At 45.4% G+C, this 22,994-nt stretch overlaps 1 protein-coding gene across 1 annotated transcript in view; it reads right to left on the bottom strand.

Moving 5' to 3' along the window:
• Window positions 1–22,994, bottom strand: part of LOC146796689 (testis-expressed protein 2-like) — a 223,467-nt gene that overhangs the window by 58,878 nt on the left and 141,595 nt on the right. Inside the window, exon 7 of the mRNA XM_085629372.1 lies at window positions 12,499–12,598. Coding sequence (XP_085485498.1) covers window positions 12,499–12,598 — 100 coding nt within the window. The remainder of the gene's footprint in view (window positions 1–12,498; window positions 12,599–22,994) is intronic.

The raw sequence follows: 22,994 nt of genomic DNA, 5'->3' as shown, positions 1-22,994 counted from the left end.
CGAATATCCCAAGGCCCACGTTCTCTCTCACTTCTTCTCGTGAGCAAACTTGGCTGTACGCTGGTAAGCACCTCCCAGCACGAGGGGGAACAGGACCAACAGCCGGTAATAGGGTGGTACAGGACCCGCAGTACTCCCCTGTGTTTCTGCCGCAGTGGGGGCCACCTCAGCCCGGGCCCCGAGGCCAGTCATGCAGTTACACGGAGATGATCATGCGCCTCTGCGGGAGCCCAGTCTTGGAGGCCCCCGCTGTCAGCACAGGCGCCGGGTGGACCTCGCTGGTTCATTTAACTGTATGCCCCCCTCTCAATGGGCACTCCATGATGGTCGGCCGCCACCGGGCCGGGTCACGTAGCCGTCTGGACCAATATACGAGCCCCGGTAATTTGCAGCTGGTACTCACCGGGGCTCACAGTCGGACCTCGCGCTCCGCCGGGACCTCCGTAGTCCGTGTCTTGTGCGCTGCCACTTGTGTTGGCCCACAACACCCGTCCGCTGGGCAGGTGAGCTCCAGGCCGCAGCTGCGGCCTCGCGTTATTTCTTCGCCCCGGGTGGCTTCTCTGATCTTCGGGTTGGCTCTGGTGGTGCAAGCCGGTCCTGGGCTTTGCTTTAGTTAGCCCCCACCAAGTTCGCTCAGATTTCGTCCGATGACGGAGCACACCCTACTGGACGCCTCCGGCCCCTTGGGGGCTAAATTCGGCGAGGGCGGATAGTGCTGGATGGATATTAGCGGGAGTGGCGCAGCGGAGCTCGGCTACACTGCGGCCATTCCTGTCGGCGGTTAGCCACGCCCCCCTGCATGACTCATTCTTAACAAGTATTGCCAAAGCTTTGTAGGTTCCTAGTTGTTGCTGAATAGTTTTACATAGAAGTCTCTGGGTATCCAGAGGTGTGACAGGCCCACAAGTGCTCTTCTTCATCTTCTTTCAAGTCTAGTCAACTCAAACTCCCTTTGTTCGATTTATCACAGTAAATCATAAAATCATAAAAGCAGATAAAAATACAAAATTCATAAACGTCGCAAGAATGAGGAAACAGTTTTTCAGCGAGTGGAATGAAACACCCTCGCTAAAAACCTAGATACATAAAAACAAACAGTACAAATATCTAAAAATTCGAGATACAGCAAAGCAGGCCTCACTTGGTTAAAATTCAATGACAAGAGTTGTGGGCGAATATACTTGTGTCTCAAGTTGGCAAATTTAGGACAGATAAAGTGTCAAGTGCAGCAACCATATCACATGTGCAAATCGCAGGTTCTGATGACAATTGGCAGCCGACTTAAAGCTGTGGGAAGAAATTTAGACGGAAAAGAGCTAATAAACATCTGTGCAAAGTAGGCATAAACAATGTTAGATATAATTCCATTTGACCCGTGGTTTTAACCACAACTTAGGGGTCTATTAGGATGGCTGTCGGAAAACCACTCCAACCGCCATGGTAGCGGGAAAACACCGCCCGCTAGGTCCGCAGCATAACCGCCAGTCCAATTAGTATGCTCCTCAGTCGAAATCCGACCGCGGCGGTATGATCGTGGCATTTAATATTGTGGCGGTTGCTGCTGCCAGCAGCACCGCCGCGATGTCCAAAAAAGCATGTCCAGCATATCCCTGCACTGCGTGGACAGGACATGTAGGGGGTACCATAGGTACTCCCCCAGCGCACCCACACCACCCCCAAACACATTGAGGGCCCGCAATGGGCCCCCAGAGACATTCTCTGCATGCCTTTCCATGGCGGTTCCACCGCCGCGGAAAGGCTGGCTGCTGCCGGCATCATAATCATGCTGGCGGAGCCTGATCCTGCACCAGTCCCATTTTAGCGGTCCAGCTCCACCCGCCAGGTAAGCGTGCGGACTGCTACCGGCGGAAAAGTGGCAGGCAGAAAATCTCATCGCCGTGGTTGTCACCGCCATGCTAATGGAACTGGCAGTTTTCTGGGTTGCGATCGCGGGCGGATGGCCACCGCCGGCCCGGCGGCGGCCACCCGACTGCCATCCTAATAGACCCCTGAGTATCTGTTCAGGCTTTTCAGCCTGAAACGGTCCTCTCTTTTATTTTGCACAGATTCATTAAAAGCTTCCTTGACCCAAGTGATATCCTCTTTACAAATTAGTTCCGGGCTGGTGAACAGTTCCGGTCTACCCAAATCATTCAAAACACCTAGTCTAGCCCCCAACAACCCTTCAGGATCTTTCTGCTAAAATCAAATTATTTTTTAGCCATTGCAGAAAACCATGAAATTACAGGACTCGTCCTGTAACTTCATTGCTTATAAAATCAGAAATGGACCCTATATTCAGTTCTTCCCGCTCAATCTTTGCAGGTACCTTCTGTGGGCGCCTTAAAATTTTACGTAAAAAATTGTTTTCGCCCACTTGGATGGTGTGACTGGACTTATAGCCCCAAATCTCAGATCAAAATGCCACAATCGGGATGCATTTGGCTTTGTAAAGGTTCACTATAGATTTCACACGAGGGCGCCACAGCCGCCTCGCAAAGGTATCAATAATATGCGCACTACCCTAGTAAAGGACTGCACATGGCTTCTCCTCAGAGGATCACAATTCAGTTTAGGGTCTATCCAGGGCTTTAAGTGGGATGAAAAAACTGGGGGGTCTCTCAAAGGGGCATGGTCAATGTAATTAAGGGTGCGGCTTGAAAACATGTACGCTAAAAATCTGTTCTTAGTATAGTGTGTCGCCCGACTTGTATTTTGCTGTTTCTGTCATTGCATCCAGATATATGACACAACAAGTAACATAATACCTACAAGTCAGGACTATTGCCTTTGTCAATGGTTGCTAGTTGCATAAGATAAATAAGCAGCAACTATGGCTCGTTGAATATAATATTGAAAAAGCTTCCACTTGAGCCCTGGTGACACCACGACAATGTTGCTGCTCCTGAGTTTTCAAAAGGAGAAGGGAAATCCAGAGAGAAAATGACTCTCTTTAAAGGATTTCCCTTCCCTTACAAAGCTCACCTGGCATGACGTCATGCCTAACTTCTCCACTAGTGAGAAGCGGGCAATGTGAGCACACGCACATCAATGTGCCTGTTGTCACTTCAGTCTGGAAGAACTAAGAACTGCCTGTACCAGGGCACAAAACAGAACCCGATAGAGACCCGTTTTGAGGGCCCCTTTAAAAAACAGCCAGTGCTCAGACCCGGTGAGACCCGGCCCACTTAAAGCCCTGGGTCTATCATAACTTCTAGGTAGGAGAACTTGCTTGTTTTGCCAATGGGCAGACCCGAGACTGAATGGGTTTTAGTTTTCGTATTTTTTGGCCCCACAACCATTGTATAGCAGTGCTTAATTTGTAAAAATTAGGTTCAAGGGCCCTGACCAGGAGGCCACTGTAGCTTGCACCACCCATCGCCCCTGTCATCGCTGCCAATGACAGTACCAAAACAACCACTAACCATCTTTCTCGCCTGCAGGTGCGACAGTTCAGATTATTCCAGGTCCCCAAAGCTAAAGGAATGGCTGGGGAAGCAGGTGTTAATTATTTTTCATGTTTATTGTAATCATAAACAAACATTGTTCTGCTCATCTCTAAATTAGTTGAACAGTGCCATCATGAGACAGACTGTCATAAATGCGGTGTTGACAATTAAGTGCCAGTGCCGAGCACCGGAAACCACCGGCTCAAATTAAGCACTGTTTATAGGTTTTAGTAAATTGGTTTTCAAGCCCAGATAGTCCATAAAGTTGACAAAGCAGTCTATCAGGCACTGTCCTAGTTGTTGCTGAGCAGTTTTACATAGAAGTCTCTGGGTATCCAGAGGTGTGTCAGGCCCCAAGTGCTCTTCTGCATCCTCTTTCACTTCCGGTTCTTCTAGCAGGATCCGGATCATCTGTTCATCCCCCTGCTCTGTGAACTCACTTTGTCTATTTCTCTCTATCCTTCTCTCATTCACCTTGTTCTATTTTTGTCAAAGTATTTTTCCCTGTTACTCATTGTCTATATGTCTTTCTCTGAATCTGCTTTGCATCTCTCACCACCTTGCTCTCTCGCTCTCACTCTCCCATCTTTCTTCCCTTTGGTCTATCTTTCTATTTCCCTTCCTCTCCATTTCTTTTCTCCCTCTATTTATATCTCTCTCTTTCAATTCTCCAGCTTTTGACACCACTCTCTTCTGTCTCTCTTTCCCACTTCCGCTTTCCCTGCCGGCTCTCCGCTTTATGTTTCCTCTTTCACCTCTCTGTCTCTAGTCTCCCAGCCATTCTCTCTCTCTTTGCTCTTTATCTGTCTTTGTTTCACCTTTCCCTGTCCTCGCCAGTGCCAGTCTGTCTTTGACTTTCTCTGCTCCTCTCTGTCATCTATACCTCTTCCCTGCTATCTCTCTTTCTCTCTCCCTCTTCCCTCCTCCCTCTCTCTCTTTCTCTGTCTCTCTCTTGCTCTCCCTCTTCCCTCCTCTGTCATCTATCCCTCTTCCCTGCTCTCTCAATCTTTCGCTCTCTCTCTTCCCTCCTCTCTCTCTCCCTCTTCCCTCCTCTCTCTCTCTTTTCTGCTCTCTCTCTCTCTCTCCCCTCCTCACTCTCTCTCTACCACCTCTCTGTTCTCCATCTCTCGCACGCTGTAGATCACAGCAGCCCCCCCCCCCCCGCCCCCCTAACCCCGGTGATCTGCGGCCCCGCCCGCCTCGCGCACGCCTGTGAGCGGATAATAAACACCAGGCTGCTTTCGGCACAGACTAAGCCGTTAAACAGAGAATTAGGCTCTCACATAATCATGTCTTCTCCTGGTGCCGCGTGAGCGGGAATCGGATGCCAGGAGGGTGTTAGCGGCGGCTCAAGGTCGCGGCAACCTTCAGCCCTCACGCAGTCTCGGTTCACGTTATGATGATGGGACACTAAGTAGGCCCAAAAGCCTGTTCGTGATACGCAGGTCCAGTGACTGGCGCAAGGCATGATGGGACAGGTGCGGGATGCTGAGAGGGAGCAGGGACTGGAAACACGCTCAGTGCGTACCTGCCGACACTCTGGATTTTTTAAAGACAATTATGATCTTACTTTAGCTTTCTCCTGTTTATATACTCCTCCACTGGAATGCAAGACAACGTGGACAATATATTCTCGAATTTTTGCACAACTGAGAAAGTAATAATCTCTGAACCAGGTATTTTCCCGTCAAGCATAAATGGCCGTTTTTCAGAAACGTTGAACTCGTTCAAAAACAAGGCAGATACATTTTGCACTATTTATTTGTGTTATCTTTCATATTACATGTAGGTTTTTGCACCAGGATAAAGAGAGAACAATATTTGTCAAACAGTAGCTTGAAACATATAATAAATATACTTTTTGACTGTGGGTCATTTAACATGTGTTACAGAAAACCCATAGTCCGAAGAGAGAAAACGTATTTGCTCTTTTTTAGATGCTTCTAATAAATCAAGATGGAAGATACAAATTTTGACTCAGACATAGTCCAATCTTTAATATCTGAAACGCACAGAAAACATATATTCTTCAGTTCTCGTTAAAGTAAGTACAATACAAATATTGTGAATTTTCCACTATGCAAATACCATTTTTTCAATTAACTATTGCAGCAGCTACAAACATGATGTAAATTAATTCTCCTGTATCTTTTTAACCAGTCCAAAGTTTCAGGGGAGATGGAGGGAATACAGAATAGAGTGAGACAGAATGTATGGAATGTTATAAAATGAAATAACAGAAGACAGTCAACCCCCTACTAAAAACAAGCCAAAATAAATAACGAGAGAGAAAAAATAACAGTTAGAAATTGCTAAAACTTTCTTCCTTATTTGCACACAGGGCCGGCCTAAATCGGATTGACCTGGACAGTGCCCTAGGCAGAAAGAAAATTTGGTGTTTGTTGTGGGGATGGGGAGGGGGGTCGATGCGGTGTGATGGCAGGTGGTGTGAGGAAGAAGGGAGGAGGGGAGGGGGTTGATGAGGTGCTAACAATTACACTGAGGTGCATTAAGAGCTGAATAGAAAGGGGCAGATTTACAAGCCCCTTGCGCCACTTTTGCGTCACTTTTCCCATGTTAAAAGTGACGCAAAGTGGCGCAAGGGGCTTGTAAATCTGGCCCAAAGTCTTTAATGGGACCCAATAGAGAACAAGTGGGGTGGACGAGCTGCTGTTTGCATGATATTAAGTCAGGCAGCTCCCTGCTGCGCCCCTTGGAATATTGGCGCCCCGGGTTTTGGCCCAGTTTGCCCATGCCCAAGGCCAGCCCTGTTTGCATATTTCACGGGTAACAGTAAAACGTTAGTTTGTTATCTTTAGGTAAGGTTTCCAAAAAGTGTAAGAAGTTTTTTCCTAAATATGCCCCAGTGACTTCATATACATTGATCTACACTGGAGGCTGCCATATGCCATCTGTATCGAAGTATTATTATATGCTTGTGTATAAGAAGAGCTGATAGAAAAAAACGGTATCACCTTCTCACTGAGATGGGGGGGGCAGAGGGGGAATAGGGTTACGAAGGCGATAAAAAAACTGAGAGACGCGAGACAGCCAGAGAAAGAAGGCTGAGACTAGACCGAGGGAGAGAGATTAAAGCCTTCATGAGCAGGCTTGTTAATTGCGATAATTGCAGTAACTGCTGTTACATAACACATTTATGCGTTTTGTGTTTAGCGGGAGAAACATGCCCAGTATTTAAGGGAGCATGTGGATTTTGGTGCAGTAAGCACCAACATCTGCATGTTATTCCCCCAAAAACTCATAACTGGATGGTATTTATCATACCCAATCAATTTCTGACACAGGAGCGTTGGATTGTATCAATTGCGATATAAACCACAAAAATTACGGGCCGCTCATAAGGAGGGCCTTAGAGTTGAAGTTACAAAAGAGACATCAAGCAATATATTTAGAGAGAAAGAGCCCAAGAGAGAGAGAGAGAGTGAGATAGAGACATAGACAGACTGTGAGGGAGGAAAATTGGAATGTGAGAGAAGACAGAGCGAGAGGTGCTAGCCAGGAAGCTGTTGATGTTTGCCATCACTGTGTAACTTTTGGGGAGCTGTCCAAGTGCTGAAATGGTCTCAGGCTGAGCAGTGTGTGCTGAAGAAGCCCAACTGAGTGCGTGTTATTGTGCAGCACACTACACTCCAAACAAGCATTGGCATAGCCAATAGGTCTCGCTTTTGGGACCTTATAAGTATTTAGTTATGCAGCACAATATCCTTGGTGCAATAACATCAACTGTTGCATGGCTAAAAAACGTATAAGGTCCCAAAAGCGAGAACTATTGGCTATGCCAATGCTTGTTACTCATGGTAACACTGTCTGGGCAAAGATTTCACCACTGACAGCTAATACGCATTTGACAGCCTTCTATTTCATATCTGTAGCTGATGCAGGTATCGATCGCCTCCATTCTGCCGGTCTGTAAAGACGCGATTGTTTCAAAAGCTGGCATGCCCATATAAAAGCGCAGCAGCCTATATGTAATTCTCCGCAGCACGTCATCTCCACCGCTACCAATGACAGATCACGTGACTCCTCACGTGTTTCCAAGCGTCATGTGACCAATACGAATACATCCAAAACTAAATTAGCATAAATACAGAAGAAGGACCAACGGTTGCCATGGGGACTGTGAACAAATGTATCGGTAAACAGGACTCGGATTAGTGGACGCGGCAGCGATGATGCCACCAAAGCGAAAGCGTTTACTTAATCAATGAACCTAGTCAGCAGACTGAAAAGAAGGGCAGCCAAAATAATGGCAATATTCTTAACGTTTAGAATCCGAATTCAGAACTTGTGAATGATCCCGAATCTGTTAGTTTGTCAAGCACTGACTCGCTCATGTTGTCGTACACACAAATACACCCAGAGCCATTGCCTCACTCGTAATTCAACAAAGTATATTTCTCATCGCAATCGCACTGTATACCAATGCACCAAACTCTGTTTTCAGATGGAAAAACTTCAATGCCAAGATGCCCGTCTTTTTTGGAGTTCAGGTAGCACTATAGCTGACGGCCATCTTGAATTAGGCAGCCTAACCCATTCTGACGATTATGCAAATATCACCATGTAAGTATATTTGCACTCACGCCCCCCATGAGTCTCACGTGATGGTTGGTGAACCCGTTGCCCCTGCTGTAGATTTTACTGCTTGCAAACGTCCGCGGAGTCTAAATGTGACAGTGGAGCGGGATACGGGAAGGTGCGAGGAAGGACAGGAGGAGGAGGAGCAGACGCTAGAGAAGTTGGAGGAGGAGTGAAGAGCGCAAGTGGCACTAAAAGTGGTACCGGGAATGAGTGCTGGTACTAGGAAAGGTAAGGAGGGGTGATGGTGAGTAGGAAGATGTGGTAAGATGTGGTGAGTAGGAAAAGAGATAATGAGAGCGGGGATTGAGATACAGAGGTGGAAAACCAGGAGGTAGAAAGAAAGAAAAAATAAAGAGCAGATGAAGAGGAAAAGAAGAACATGACCGAGAGAATGAACCCAGTGGACAGTGATAAAGGGGAGCACAGAAGAGAGAATGACGAGCGAGCACGAGGGAAAAGTGGGGAGAGTAACAAAGAGAGACTACATAGAGCCAAGGGAATTACCAAACCAATTAAGTACTAATTCAGGAAGTAATTTCTCGATTGCCTGTTAGCATCTAAGTGTATCTTTAATTTCTCCTGCAATGAGTCTCATTGGGTGCGCGCGCGCTAAAAAAAAAAAAAAGCACGCTACGGCCTTTTGCCGTATAGAGAGACGGGGGGAGTGGAGGCCAGCAGAGTGACGCGATCCGTGGTGGGGGAGGGGGAGGGAATTGAAGCGCAAGCAAGCAAGGCAGAGAGAGGCACGCAAGGCTTAATGAGCCTTGACAGAAACCCACATGGCGGCTGCGCGCGTGAACGCAAGCTTGAGGCCAGCAAAAGCCCCTGGTAGCACTTTCAAAAAGCTACTCACTAAATTTCTCGGAGAGCAGCGCATGCGCTGGCTCAGCGAGACCTAAAAACGATGGTATGTTGACTTCAGAGTTATCACTTTAGCTAACAGTCAAAACACTAATGGTTGGTTGCAGTTATTATCACCAATGTAGATTCATGTGCGCAGTGGAGCAGTTGGGACTCAATTATTGTATGGCTTTTCCAGCCCAGGGTGGCTGAGCTGTGCTCTGCTCTCACTGTGTGAAGGCAATAAAGCCTCACATGATCCAACCGGAAATACGTCCTAAATACTAGATTACTTAATCACACCAATTCCAAGAATAGTTAATCTATAGGAATTTGAGGCTTGTATTGGGTCATGATGTTTAGGATTGCTTATTTGTATAGCGTCTTAATCCATTTTAGGTTTTCATTGAGCAGAGGGTGTGTTCTCTTGGCCGGAGTCGGGCTTTTTGCCAGTGGGCGGTCCTGTGGCGGTCCGACTGTTTGTAGAAGACGGTTGTGAGAAATTGGGTTAGTGGTTGAGTGGGGTGTACCCCTTCTCAAGCAATGACCACAATCCTCGACAGGGTGAACCACAAAAAGTCACAAAATTAGCTTGTGCTTAACCCTGTGATAGCTTGGCACAAAAGCAGTCAGGCTTAAATAATAGTCAATGTGTAAAGTATTTATGCAGCACACAAACAGTAATACATGAAAACACTACACAAGAAAAATCCCTCACTATTTTAGAAAAATAGAGTGATTTTTAATAAATAATATGATACCAGAACAATAAAAATCCAATCAGTAGAACCGGAGATATGGAATTTCAAAGTTTTAGGTTAGTAAAGCACCGAAAAGCACAAAGTGCCTCTCGCAGTCTTCTGGTTGTGCTAGACAGGAGGAAAGTCACAAGTTCAGGCTGACTGCATTGGTCCATAAACAGGGCCCAGGGTAGTCCTGCTCAAAAATGTTACGTTCTCAAACTCTGGCATAAAAAGAGTCCAATTCACGGTTGAGGAGGCCGCAAGGAGCAGGGAGAGTGCCGTAGATGGCTGTCGCATTAGCACAAAGAACAGGTCTGGTGTTGTGGATGAGCGTCACAGTAGCGCAAAGATTTAGTCGGGCGTCATGGACGGTCTTTGCTGGAGCTTTGCGCTGGCGGTCACTGCAGGCTGTCAATGTTGTAGCGCAAAGTGCAGATCTCGTGTTGCTGGGGGCAGTTGCTGTAGCACAAAGGGTCGGTTCACCGGAGCTTCGTGCTGGCTGTCATCGTAGGCAGAATGGTGTCGGCGAAGGTGGAATTGTGCTGGAGAGAATCGGCTGTTTGCAGTCGTGAAGAGCCCAAAACCTCAGGATTTCACCTTTCTTGGTAGAGGAGTGCACTCTGATGCCAGCCAAGGATACAGGTCCAGGATCCTTGGGGATCTGGCACTCAGTCTAGCAGAGGCCAGCAAGAATTATTCAGATCCAGTTGCTGGTCCAGGCAAGTCCAGTTGCAGCAGGTCAGCTCGGCGGTTGCAGGGAGTACTTTGGAGAATTCTGTGTCCCTGTAGGTAATAGGAGGCCAGCCAGCTAGCCCTTGTAGTCACTCTGGTGGTCCTGTGTTCGCAGGGGCAGATCCAGGCTTCCATTCTCAGGCAGCAAGGTTGCAGGGCAGTTCTTCCAGCAGCAGGGCAGCAAGGCAGCACAGGCATCCTTTCTCAGAGTCATCCACATGCCCAGAAGGAATCCGGTGGGTGGTTCAAGAGGTCCAATATTTGTACCCAGTGCCAACCTTTGAAGTGCAGGACTTTCCTATATTCCCGCACATTTGGGTATGGAAAGTTCTTTATTCCCCTGCCAAGGCTCTAAGTACTCTATGATGTGAAAAGACTGGTGTCAAGTTCCTTTGTGTGGGTGCTGGAGGCAGCCCTTTGAAAAGTAAGTGGGGAAGGTAACAACTCCTCCATATCCATTCTGGCTGGATGGCTCATCCTGCCAACATCTATTCTCCCTTTGTCTCACTGTATGGGAGTAATAGACACAGGCCAACAGCTAAGCTAATTCCAGTCATGTGTCCCAGGATACTGGCAGAAGGCACACATGGTTAGGGAAAGAAAATGGCAACTTTCTAAAAGTGGCATTTTCAGAATTGTGACTTAAAATCCAACTTTACCATTAAAGAGGGTTTTAAATTACAATACACTTGAGTGTAAACAGAATTTTCCTATCTGCTCCCAAATTTAAGTTATCACGTATTAAGTGTAATAAGGTAACCTAATTTTATCCTATAGGTGAATAAGGCCTTAAAATAGTCAAAAATGACTTTTTCACTACCAAGACGTGAAAAACGTAAACTCACACGCCCTACTTCTTAAATACAATCCATCCTGCCCTACGTGTCTTTTGAGCCTTCCTTTATGCAGTAGCAGGCCTGAGACATGTTTTTAAAATCTACTTTAGTGGGTGGCACAATACGTGTTCAGGTTCACTTGTAGAATTTTATTTACAGGCCTTGGGTTTTTGGAGTACATTTTTACTAGAGAATTGCAAGTGAATTAAATGTGCCAATTGGGTGCATGCCAATTTTACCATGTTTTAGGGAGAGTGCCAATGCACTCCAGCACTGATTAGCAGTGGTAAAGTGTACAATGTCCTAATGCTAACAACAACAAATTCAGCAAAACTGGAGGAGTGAAGGCAAAAGGTTTGGGGGACTATCACTCCAGGATGTCAAGTCTAACAACTGTGGTCTTTTATGGACTTACCTTAGGTGTGTTTCATTGCAGTAAAAGTTCATACGACAGGGGGCACTAAAGTTAACTGTGGCTGTATGGCACCAACGCCTACATGCGCCAGTTATGGGTATTTCTGTTTTGAATGATTGTTTTCAAATGTACTTGATCAAATATTTCCATTGAAGTGAACCTCCTTGTGAAAGGGGATGTGGTCTTGTCCCATGATGTGTGGCTTTACAAAAGGCAGCACAGCTTGTGAGTTAGTGAGACTACAGGAATGGGATTCTAGTCCTGTGAAAGCAAGTTAAGCTTTGAGTAGGGAGGACTGGCTTCTTGTCAGGAGGAGTGCTCTTACTGCAGGAGACGGTCTCAAGGCATGAGGCATTGCTGGGAAAATGAGAGGGTCCCTCCACTTTTTGAAATGTAGTGAGTGAGAAGGCTAGGGTAGTAGAGGTTCTAACAATTGTGAGGTGATCCGCATGTAATTATACGTTTTTCCTCTCCCATTGCATGAAGGTTCCAATAATGCAGAGAAGGGAAGGGCACATAACTGTTATCCAATTAAAACTGGCATTCATCTTACCAACCTTGGAAAAATGAAAGGCTCAGTCAGCACTGCCAGGAATCGAAACTGCAACAAGCAAATCACACACAGATCTCATCGGCGAACACTCAACACAATGACCTATATTATCTTATGGGTTTAGCAGTTCAAGCCTTGCAGACATATTCCAGGAGTGGCCACAGACCCAAAATGCCACTTTTAAATGTTTGTGAGGATTTTTTGTATGGTGGGAAGCATGGCTTGGCAATAGGTCTAGATTCCTAAATACTATTATTTCCCAGTTCTCCTGCTAAAACAAGATGTGTTCTTTGTTCTCCCTCCCCCATTTCCAGTGTAAGTCACTTACCTCTGTTATCCATTGTTGGGGCTGAAGCACAGAGAATGAGCGGCACAGACGTCCCCATGTCCAGGTCGGTGAGAGTCAGCTCGTTCATAAAGTATGGCAACTGTAGAAGAAAGGTAGAAACATGTATCCATGATCATCCGTTTCAGTAGTCGGTGTCCACTTCTAAGGGTGCAGTCCTCCCATCCCATCACCCTGAACTCCCACATCAGGGCTTCTCCTTTCAATGGACAGATTAATGTTGCCCTGGACCCTAGGATCTCAGGTGGGCATTACTATACCACAATCCTTCCCGGCATCTCACTCCCATTATCATAATGCATTGACTGATGCCTGGTTAGTCCAATCCCCTTGATTTCCAGCTGACAGTCCCATAACTGCTACAGAAGCAAGGTTTTGCAGGCCCAGCCCTCATCACGTCCTACCCAATATGCCTGGGTTTCTTGATGCTGTTCATGGTTTTCTAGTTTTTATTTTTGTAGGGAGCTTAGTGACATTCCTTAGGAGTTGGGGCAACTCCACCTCAAGTTTTGCTACGCAAAACTCTGCGAAGTGACACAAAAACTCAGCGGAGTTCCGCAAGGGGCGGGGTGCAATGCGAACTGCCATTTGTGCTGGTCTTCCTGCTGCTCGGGTAGAAATTCTACCCGAGCGGTAGCTCGGGCTAGCAAACTTACCGTTCGTGAGCGCGAGTGGGTAAAAACCTCCACTGCGCTACGCGAGCAGAGTTTTCTGCACTTCGCAAACTCCGCAAACGGAGCAAAGTTCACCGCCCAGGCCTACTCATTTGTAAAATGTTTGGGTGTTGAGCGTCGGACTCGCGAATATCCTTGTCTTTTTACCTGTGACAGTTGTATGTTACTGATTCCTTCTTTTTACTTTCATTCAGAAAAAAAAATTCCGGAACACTCATATTTTTTATGTTTGTATATTTATGTAGTAAAGTTCTCCACAGAAGCCATCTTTGCAGATTTTTGTTTCCAAAGATACATAACTTAGAAAGGTCTCAAATTACTGGCGATCACGAATGCTCAGACTATGGTATTTTGTAACAAGCAAAGAGATTTTAAATGAAAATGGTCAGTGTGGTTTTAACTTCTTGCGGTCATTGACTTCCATGGTTGAGCTTCATTTTATTCGGGACTAGGCGGAGTAAGAAAAACACATTGCTTTTCCCTGAGGCTTTTGACTGGGTGGTACAGTCCAGCTGGCAGGAGTCTAGTTTGGTACATCAGGACTGGGTCTTGGAAAAGGGTGTGATCAACCAATGCTGGGAAACTCATTTACAGTTTGTTTGATGTTTATGCTGAGAATGCAATTGGTTGGGATGTAACTGAGGAAGATGTTCTAGATTTTATTATTATTGATAGCATTGGTTAGTTCGGATAGGGAGGGTAAACGGAGACTTGGCTTGATTCTGTGAAGAGAGATGAGTGGTGTAAGGCAGTTGGGTCAAACAGGCTCCACAGGTCCAGCAGGGAAAGAATGATCTGTAGGTCTGGAAGCTTTGACTGGTAGGAAAAGAGGACCAGTGAGGGAGGAAGGTCAGTAGGCCATAAATTAAATAGCCGCCTGCCCAACGATGGTGGAGGTGCTTGAGTCTCAAAAGAGTGTGTATTTAAGAGGCGGTGGTAGGGACTATGAGTTTCATGCCATAGCTTGCCAGTCATGGGAGTTTTGGAAGTCAACACACCAGCTATCAGCAATGTTTGTAGACTGTATCCACAGTTGTGGTTGATAGCAGAGACATTTGTGGGCGGATTTATCAGGAAACTGGACACATTTGCCAAAGGTAACTGAAAATGTATTGAACTGTTTTCAGGGGATTAAAAAATTATCGATTGTGCCAAGTTATGCCAATGAAATTATAACCTCTCAAACCCCTGCCTCTCAGGATTGGAAATACCTTTCTTTACCACAAACTTAAACTTTACCTTTCACCTTGGAATCTGACTTGTGCCACAAGGTTGATGGTGATTCCATTTTCTGAGCCTATGCATAGGTGGTCAAATCTTTTCAATACAGCGCAATTACCACACAGGACCTTTCCACAAATATGCCTTCACCATACATGCCTTTACAAAGAATGGTAAGTATATTTGAGGTAAGTGTGTGTGTGATATATATGCAAAATGTAAGGGTTGCGGGTGGGATGGGGTATTGGGAGGGAAGGGTGTTTTTAGGATTTAGGGGTGTGTAAGGGTATTAGGTGATGAGGGTGTTTTTAGGGGTTGGGGGTGTGTAGGGTGTTAAGGGTGTTTTTAGGGTTTAGTGGTGGATACGGTATTGAGTGGTAAGGATGTTTTTAAGGTTTAGTGGTGGGTAAGGGTATAGGGTGGTCAGGGTGATTTTAGGCTTTAGGGTGGGTAAGGGTGGTTTTAGGGTTCAGGGGTGGGTAAGGGTATTGGGTGGTAAGAGGGTTTTGAGTTTAGGGGTGGGTAGGGGTATAGGGTGGTAAGGGTGTTTTTAGGGTTTAGGGGTGGGTAAGGGTATTGGTTGATAAGGGTGTTTTTAGGGTTTAGGGGTGGGTAACGGCATTGGGTGGTAAGGGTGGTTTTAGGGTTTAAGGGGGGGTGGAGGTATTTGGTCACAAGAGAGTTTTTAATGTTTAGGGGTGGGTAGGGGGTTGGGTGGTATGGTGTTGTTAGGGTTTAGGGATGTGCAGGGGTATTGGGTGATAAGGGTGTTTTTATGCTTTAGGGCTGGGTAAAGGTATGGGATGGTAATGGTGCTATAGTGTTTAGGGATGCGTAAGGTTATTGGTTGGTATGGTGTTTTTAGGGTTTATGTGTGGGTAGGGCTGTAAGGCGGCAAGGGTGTTATATGGGTTTATGAGTGGGCAAGGGTATTGAGTGGTAATCATGTTTTTAGGGTTTAGGTGTGTAGGGGGGAGTAGGGGTAAAGGGTGATAAGGGTGTTTTTAGGGTTATGCAGTGGGTAAGGGTATTGGGTGGTGTTGGGTAGTAAGGGTGTTTTAGGTTTATGGGGTGGGTAGGAGTTTTGGGTGGCAAAAGTTATTAAAAATGTTTTTTTGGCTGGGTTTCCTCAATTTTTTAAAAGATATATATATATATATATATGTATATATATATTAAACACAGGACAAAATCCGGGTAACTCCGAAATAAATCCAGCGGCACGCCAAGGACAACACAATAACCTTTATTGTGTCACACAAACAGAACTACGCGTTTCGGCGAAGCCTTTGTCATATATAATATATATATATATATATATATATATATATATATATATATATAGATATATATAGATATTTATATAAAGTATCAATTACCTTAGATATACTGTAAAGGCATCTGTGGTAAAGGAATATGAGTGGTAAAAGATTGCGTTCTAAAGGCAATGCATGGTAAAGGCTTTGCGTGGTAATGGATGCGTGGTAAAGGCATGTGTTGTAAATGCATGTGTGATCCGATTATACAGCCGTACCTAGGCACATCATTGCACATCACACTTTTACTGTCGTAAACCCTGTAACTTTGCGCATAGCTGTGTTTGTCAAAAGCAAAAGGGTTTACTACATTGGGGTCTAGAAAAAAAGGGTGGTGTAAAACAGCTGTAGCTTCTAGAGGGATGTGGCGCTATAGAGGAGAAAAGGTGTAAATTAGCTGAAGCTTCTAGAGAGATGAGGTGCCAGAGAGGAGAAGAGAGTGGCTCTGCATCTCTCTGTGTCATGGACCAGCTGTCAGTCTCCTGATATCTTGGAGACACATTGACGCTCTAGTCACGGAGCCGTGTGGGAGGGTGCGCTGACATAAGTCTGTGGGATGCAGAGGTGGGAAGAGGCATCCTCGTCTGATTTATGGGGTGATTTCTGTCTGAGCTCTGTACCTAATGATCCAGCACACGGCAGTGCACCCTTCCATCTGTCACCTCTACATCAGAATGACCCCGCCGCGAGGCAGCCTGCATAAGATGCGGTGCCACGCAATGGGCACATCAAGAAATTGTATTTTGCGTATTGTTAGTAATCACTCTTTTGGTTTTAGTTGACAATCCCTTTAATTTTGTATGCATTACATTGCTTTTTCTACTCCCTCAGACCACTGTCTTTTGTTTTTAACATCCTCTAAATGGACCTTGCATACACTTGACATATACTAGGCAGCATTATAACACCAGTCTATTTCAATGAAAGAAAAAGAGTATTAAAATGCAGATTTAAGGGTAAGACAAAGGTATAATGCAAGGTTTTATGATTGGATAAAGTCCTGGACGTTGGGAGTCGACTGAAGCGACTTCTAGTCCCAGGAGGCAACTCTCAAAATGGCTGCCCACCAAGGGAAGGGTGAAGAGCCACAGCTGGGCTAGCAGAATTGGTTTGGGCCCCAGTACCTCGAGCCATCTCTACCCAGGAGCTGAGTGCCCAAAGTCAGAAAAGAATATATTTAGCTCTGCAGGGCGGCATAGGCCCTGGTGGTGGGCTAACTGGAAGCATGTGCATAGAACACATTATCATGTTAAGGGTCTCATGTCGTGCTCGATTCTAATGGGGCATCTGCCACAAAATGGCAAATGTTCTGTTTGCCCATCTTGTGGGTTCCCTCCCCCATTCCGAATTTAAAAAAACACTGTTTTCCTGACGGTCGAAGCAATGCTGATCCTGAATCCATGTCCGCCATGTTTTTCCTGCCATGGATGGCAAGCATGGTCTGGAGGCCTCTAGCAGAAGAAAACAACCATGTTTTCCGGGGCTAGGAGAAAACTTCCACGTACCCAGGTCCTGAGGGGTATCAATTTCTTTGTTCTCCATTAACAAAACCCTTCTTTTGGGTTTTTTTCAGGAAGAGGCCATCCTGAAGTAACATGAGGGTAGAGTGGTGTTATGCAGTTTCACAATAAGTGTTCCTGCTGAGCCTCTGTAAGCTCTTTTGACCAAATTCTGTAAACTATTTGCAGTGAACTCTGATTTTGGTGGGCGGGCAGAGAGAAGACCGAATGCTAGGTTGCTGACCAGCCAAAGCTTATGTGAGGCTTAAGTATTGGTGCTACCTGGTTTTGCAGTAGGGGGGCTCCTCACCATTTACAAAGGGATATTTACATACATGGTGGTCTAAGTGCCGTAACTGGAAGGAATGGACCATTGATTCAAGGCCTCTAAAGGATCTGGGGGTCTCAATATCATATAGTGCTCTAAATATTAAAGCCTCTAGTTTGAGGATAAGTTTGGAAAATCTCACAAATATCCAAGAAATCGATTAAAGTAATGATATATTTGGATAACCTGAGAGATTCCAGCAATTGGTGGTCGTTTTGTCTGCAGAAGAGTTTTTTTTTTAGGGGTTCAAAGCATACTTGTCATTACATACAATGATAGAGAGAACAGGTGCCCATATGTTAGGGGTAGAAAGAATGATGCTCCATCTATTTCGTTGAATGCAAGTTTTGACAGTGTGAAGTGTTGCACTGTGGTGCCAATATTTTAGATGTGTAAAACCACCCTACTACCATGATGACATAATCTCAGCAAAAATCATTAAAAAAGAACAAACAGAACCTCCACACCTCAGTAAGACTTGGTGCCGCCAATCAATGCATCGCAGCATGAAGGAATTTTCCCCGATTGCCGAAGAATTTAGCAATTAGCCCTCTTAAAAAATCAGATACAGACTCACTATTGAACTACAGACCTATCACTAACCTCCTTTGGCTAGGAACATTCATTGAAAAATGTATTGAAACACAATAATCTTCTCACATTCCCAAAAATTATCTCTTTGTCTGTTTCAATCTGTGCTCTGCAAAAATTACAGCACTGGAATGGCCTCCTTAATACTACTTGACAGCATCCACATCATAGTGGACAATTGAAGCACTTGTCTACTTGTCCTCCTTGACCTTTTAACTTGGTCTTTGACACTATTGACAACCAAAGGCTTATTGAGATCCTCGAGACCGGCATGTGCTTCTGATGAAGAGTCCTCAGATGGTTCACTTCCTTCCTCATCAATTGCAAACAGATAGTTAGACTTGTTGTTCCCTCATTCAACACATCTAACATCACATGTAGTGTTCCTCAGGGTTTCATTCTCTTTCATACTATTTACCCTGTACATTGAACCCAAGAGGGACTTATAAAGCACACGGGTATCAAGAGCCACCAATATTCTGCCGACATTCATATTTATATGGAAACTAATCCTCTTTGCGACATCTTCACTCTGAACGACGGAATAGCAAAGCTGCAAGACTGGATGGCCACCCATTTCCTCAAACTTAATCCAGACAAAACTAAAGTCGTTCTCGTGTACAAACAACACCACTTCAAATTCAACTTCGAATGGTTCAAGGAAATTGAGGCCTTCAGCTTCAACTACATTTTACAAATAAAGTAAATTCCTAGGTGTTTGGATTGAAAACTCCTGTTTTTTACATCAAATACTAATCACCATAACCAAATCTGTGGACTATCCGTCTAGTCGTCCAATCCACGGTTATCTGTCTCATTGACTACTGCAATGCAACTTTCATCAGAGTCCCTCCACTCTGTGCTCCATTTAATCTTTAGCACCCATAATTCGATCACATCGCCCCAATACTAAATGATCTACATTGGCTCTTCCTAAGCACTCCTATTTTCCAAACTACTAAGGCTCTGCCATAAAAATATCTGTAGGCATGAAGCATCTTAGAAATACGGATACTCTCAGACTTCTTCATCTCTCCTTTTACTTCCTCTCTCCTCCACCCTTTCTCCTCCATCCACCCCTCTCTCTCTCTTCTTCATCCATCCTTAGGCCACTCACCTCTCCACCTCTCTTCTCCCTCCTCTGGCTCTCTGCCCCTTTTCTCCTACTTTGCCATTCCTTCTGCTTCCACACCTGCTCCCATACCTCTTCCCCTCACCTTCTCTTCACTACTTCTCCAATGTCCCATCACTTCTATTACCCCCACTCCACCCTCTACCTCCTTGTCCTTCACCTCACGGAAATCTCTCTTCAACCTCAGCCTCCTGCTTTCTTCAACTTCAACTCCTCCAGCTCCCTCTCCTATTTTACTACCATCTCTGTCTTCCTTCTGAATGTCTACCTTCCCCGCTGTTGCCCTTCCACTTCTCTTATCCCTCCCCTCCTCCTTCTCTCCTCTTTCCTTCTTCAAACTACCTACAATCGCCCAACTTTACACCCCAGTTTTTCTTCCACCATCCCCACTATCTCCCAGTCGATAGTTTTCTTTATGTACTACTCCTAATCTGGTTATTGTTCCTCCAATGTTTAATGTATAATGTAAAACACAACCCAAGCTCTGCTCTTCTATTGCATTGTAATGTGTGCCGACATACCCTGGTAGCAGAGGGGTGCTATAGAAAAATGCAAAAAAAATAAATGATGCCTACAACCACGAGAAGCAGAAAGTGATGATACCCTTTACTACTTAAAACTATTTATGGTTGTAGCTAAATTTTTTGTTATCTTCTGATTGTTCATCTTTAGAGGACAGACACAATGTGAGCATTGCACATAAAGCTCAATAAAACTTGATTCTTCTTTGTAGTTTGTTAACCATGGGGCCTCGCTGCAATGACACTCAGCTGGTAATCTCCTTCTCCAGCGACTCAAACCAGAATTTGATCATATTTTATGAGGATATGCTGGCTGTAGCGGATTGGATGTCGGCAAACTGTCTGCAGCTCAATGCCAGCAACTTCAAAATTCTGCTGCTAGGAAAAAATACTCACTTATAGGGTGACCAGTGGTGGCCTGCTGTGCTGGGGCCTGCTCCCACGCCCAAGGAGGGCGTACAAAATTTGGGCATCTGGGTCGACAGTGCATTGTCTTTTGAAGCACAGACCTGCGGCAGGGGTCTGTTTTGGACTTCTGCATGGACTTAAGCCTCTGCTAGCATTCTTCGACCCACAAACATGCCAGATCATCATCCAATCCACTATTCTTTGTAGATTGGATTATTGTAACTCTCTGTATCTGGGAGCTAATAAATCTGGGATACAACGTTTGCAGAGGGTCCAAAATGCAGCAGCATGTACCCTTCTTGCTCTCCCTAAATTTTGTTCAGTGTCTAAACTCCTTCCTAAATTACACTGGCTGCCTGTGGACAAGAGAATCCACTTTAAGACCCTTTGCAACGCCCAAAAAATTCTTACCTCTCAAGCGCTTCTATTTTGCCCGACCTTTTTCTGCACTATGTTCCGCGCCGTAAGCTGCGCTCCGCGGACCTTCACCTGGCGTGTGTTCCTCGAGTTAAAAGAGCAAGAGCTGGAGGACGCTCTTTCAGGTCGAAGGCATTGTCCCTTTGGAACACTCTCCCGGTGACCTTCAGGAGCATTCAGACTCACGGACCTTTAGAAAGGCTATGAAAACCTGTCCCTTTTCGGTCTAATCCTCTGCCCCTCTGCTCCCCTCTGCTATCTGTCTCTGGTGCTAGCGCTGGGACACCCCGTTGCTGGGGCAGACATGCGCTGTACAAATCAATTAACATAACAATTAACATCTGAGATGAAGCATTCAAGCTACAGTCTGGGAGGACCACGAAAGAGCACATTGTAGGGACGGGTGGTCTGGAGGCTTCATGATCACCGATCCTCCCGCCCAAACTTCAATGCGCTCTTAGATTCCCACTGCAACAGTGTTGCCTTTGCTGATATTCACCTACTTATGCTCCATCCATGGGGACATTTCTACCACCTGGGACAAGGGAGTGCAGCCCCTGGGATGTCTGAAAAGCATCTTGCATCAGTCTGTTGTTGATGACCCTCAGCCCAAGTCTCCAGAAAGCACCTGTTAAAGGTATTGGATGCAGAATCTCAATTCAAAACATAGTGAAATTGGCGAGCGGATCCATCAGATGCAGTCGCATTGCCTGCCCTGGAACTGGTCAGAAATACAGCACCACGGTGGGAAGATTGAACCATGAAAGGTGCAAGGACGCAGGATGGATTCAGTTTCATTACTTGCTCCAAAGTCAAACTGAGTGATGCAGTGTAACAGCTTACTCTCACGTGAGGTTGGTCAGTGAAATACTTTATTGGCGTGCCAGAAATCTCATGTGATCAGGCTTCAATACAAAGAAACGAAGGTGTTCACTGCGGTGCTTTCCACAGGATATAACTCTGATAGGTATGAAAATGGAAAAATGAGGCTGATCCCTCTCTCAAAAGGATCAGCAGCATGGCTCTTTGTTGAATACATGGTTTTATAAATATTACTTGTTCCACCACAAAGATCTAATTTATATATAATTGTTAGAAAAACTGCCCTACTAGCACAGTAGGGCATCTAGCATCCGGGTTGCACCTTCTTTCAGTAATCACAGCTTCAGAGCTCTGAGTACTCAATCAAACTGGGTTCCACTCAAGGAATCCACAGATGGACCATGGGGACAGTGAGCAATATCTTTGAGATCCAAGAAGAGTAGAGAACTGTACTTCTTGAATATCATATCAATGATGGCACCAGTGCGCATGACAGTATTTCTTTATGTCTGATGGATGTCCTAGAGGGGTTTACAGCCTCTGGCCAAGCTATGAACCCCATTAAGATTAATCCACAAAGATTTGGCTAAAATGGGATAACAATGAATTGGGTAGAGAAATGCTAGACAAGCCCGACCTATTCCCTCTGGTGTGTCTAGAGTCCAAATGTCAGAGGCATCATTCACTTATTGCAATCCTTGAGCCCAGCAGTTCTTGAGGAATAACACTATATTCTCATTTGTGTTGCATACTGAACATACTTCAACATTGGTCTATGTATGTTGACTCAGGATAGATCACTGCAGCTTTCCCACGTTTCATTGTTTTTACGGGTTACGGAAACAGGACAAACTAAAGATGGTCAATCATAGACTGCAGTGAAGTATCATAATACACTGACAAAGAACCTGCAAGGTGCGTTTCATGACTTTGTATTCAGACGCTGTTGGCCATTCTTCAGTACTGGGAGTAATAGGATACAGTCCAGCACAGACTGTAAGAGACTCTGCGTAAGGACACCACTAGGGCTACATCTGAGGGTCAAAGAGGGATGGGTACCTTCTTTGACAGAAATTCATGGTGAAGTCAACAAATCACAAAGTGCAGGCATGGATTGGAACTCGGGTAAGATGGCAGCACCTGATCAGAGCCCCGTCCCCCAGACAGTATATTAATTGATTATTCAACTACCTGAGTAATATTTTCCCTGTGCTTACCATGATTTTGTTTAAGATACTTTTCTCTCTGGCATCTCGTTTGGAACCTTGACCACAACGTTTCAGGTCCTGGAGCCCCCAAGCCATGACAGTGGATAGTGGCTTTTTGGAACACGTACTGTTTATTACATTAAGACATTACTACCATTGCCAGTCACGTGTACATAGGACGCTACAGATCCTGGCATCTTTATCCATGCTGGCTGTTTCTCTCTCCGTCTTAACCTGTTCCTAGTTTCCCTTTAAGCAGATAATTCAATAGCCTTTGGTTGCTGGGAGGCGTAAGAGTTGTCTGCAAGACGCTCTCATGACACTGAGGCACTTTCGAGCGC

The sequence above is a fragment of the Triturus cristatus genome, chromosome 10 (assembly GCF_964204655.1).
Source record: "Triturus cristatus chromosome 10, aTriCri1.1, whole genome shotgun sequence".
Taxonomy (NCBI): Eukaryota; Metazoa; Chordata; class Amphibia; order Caudata; family Salamandridae; genus Triturus; species Triturus cristatus.
The sequence above is the reverse complement of the archived record's forward strand: the minus strand, read 5'-3'. Positions and strand labels throughout refer to the sequence as shown.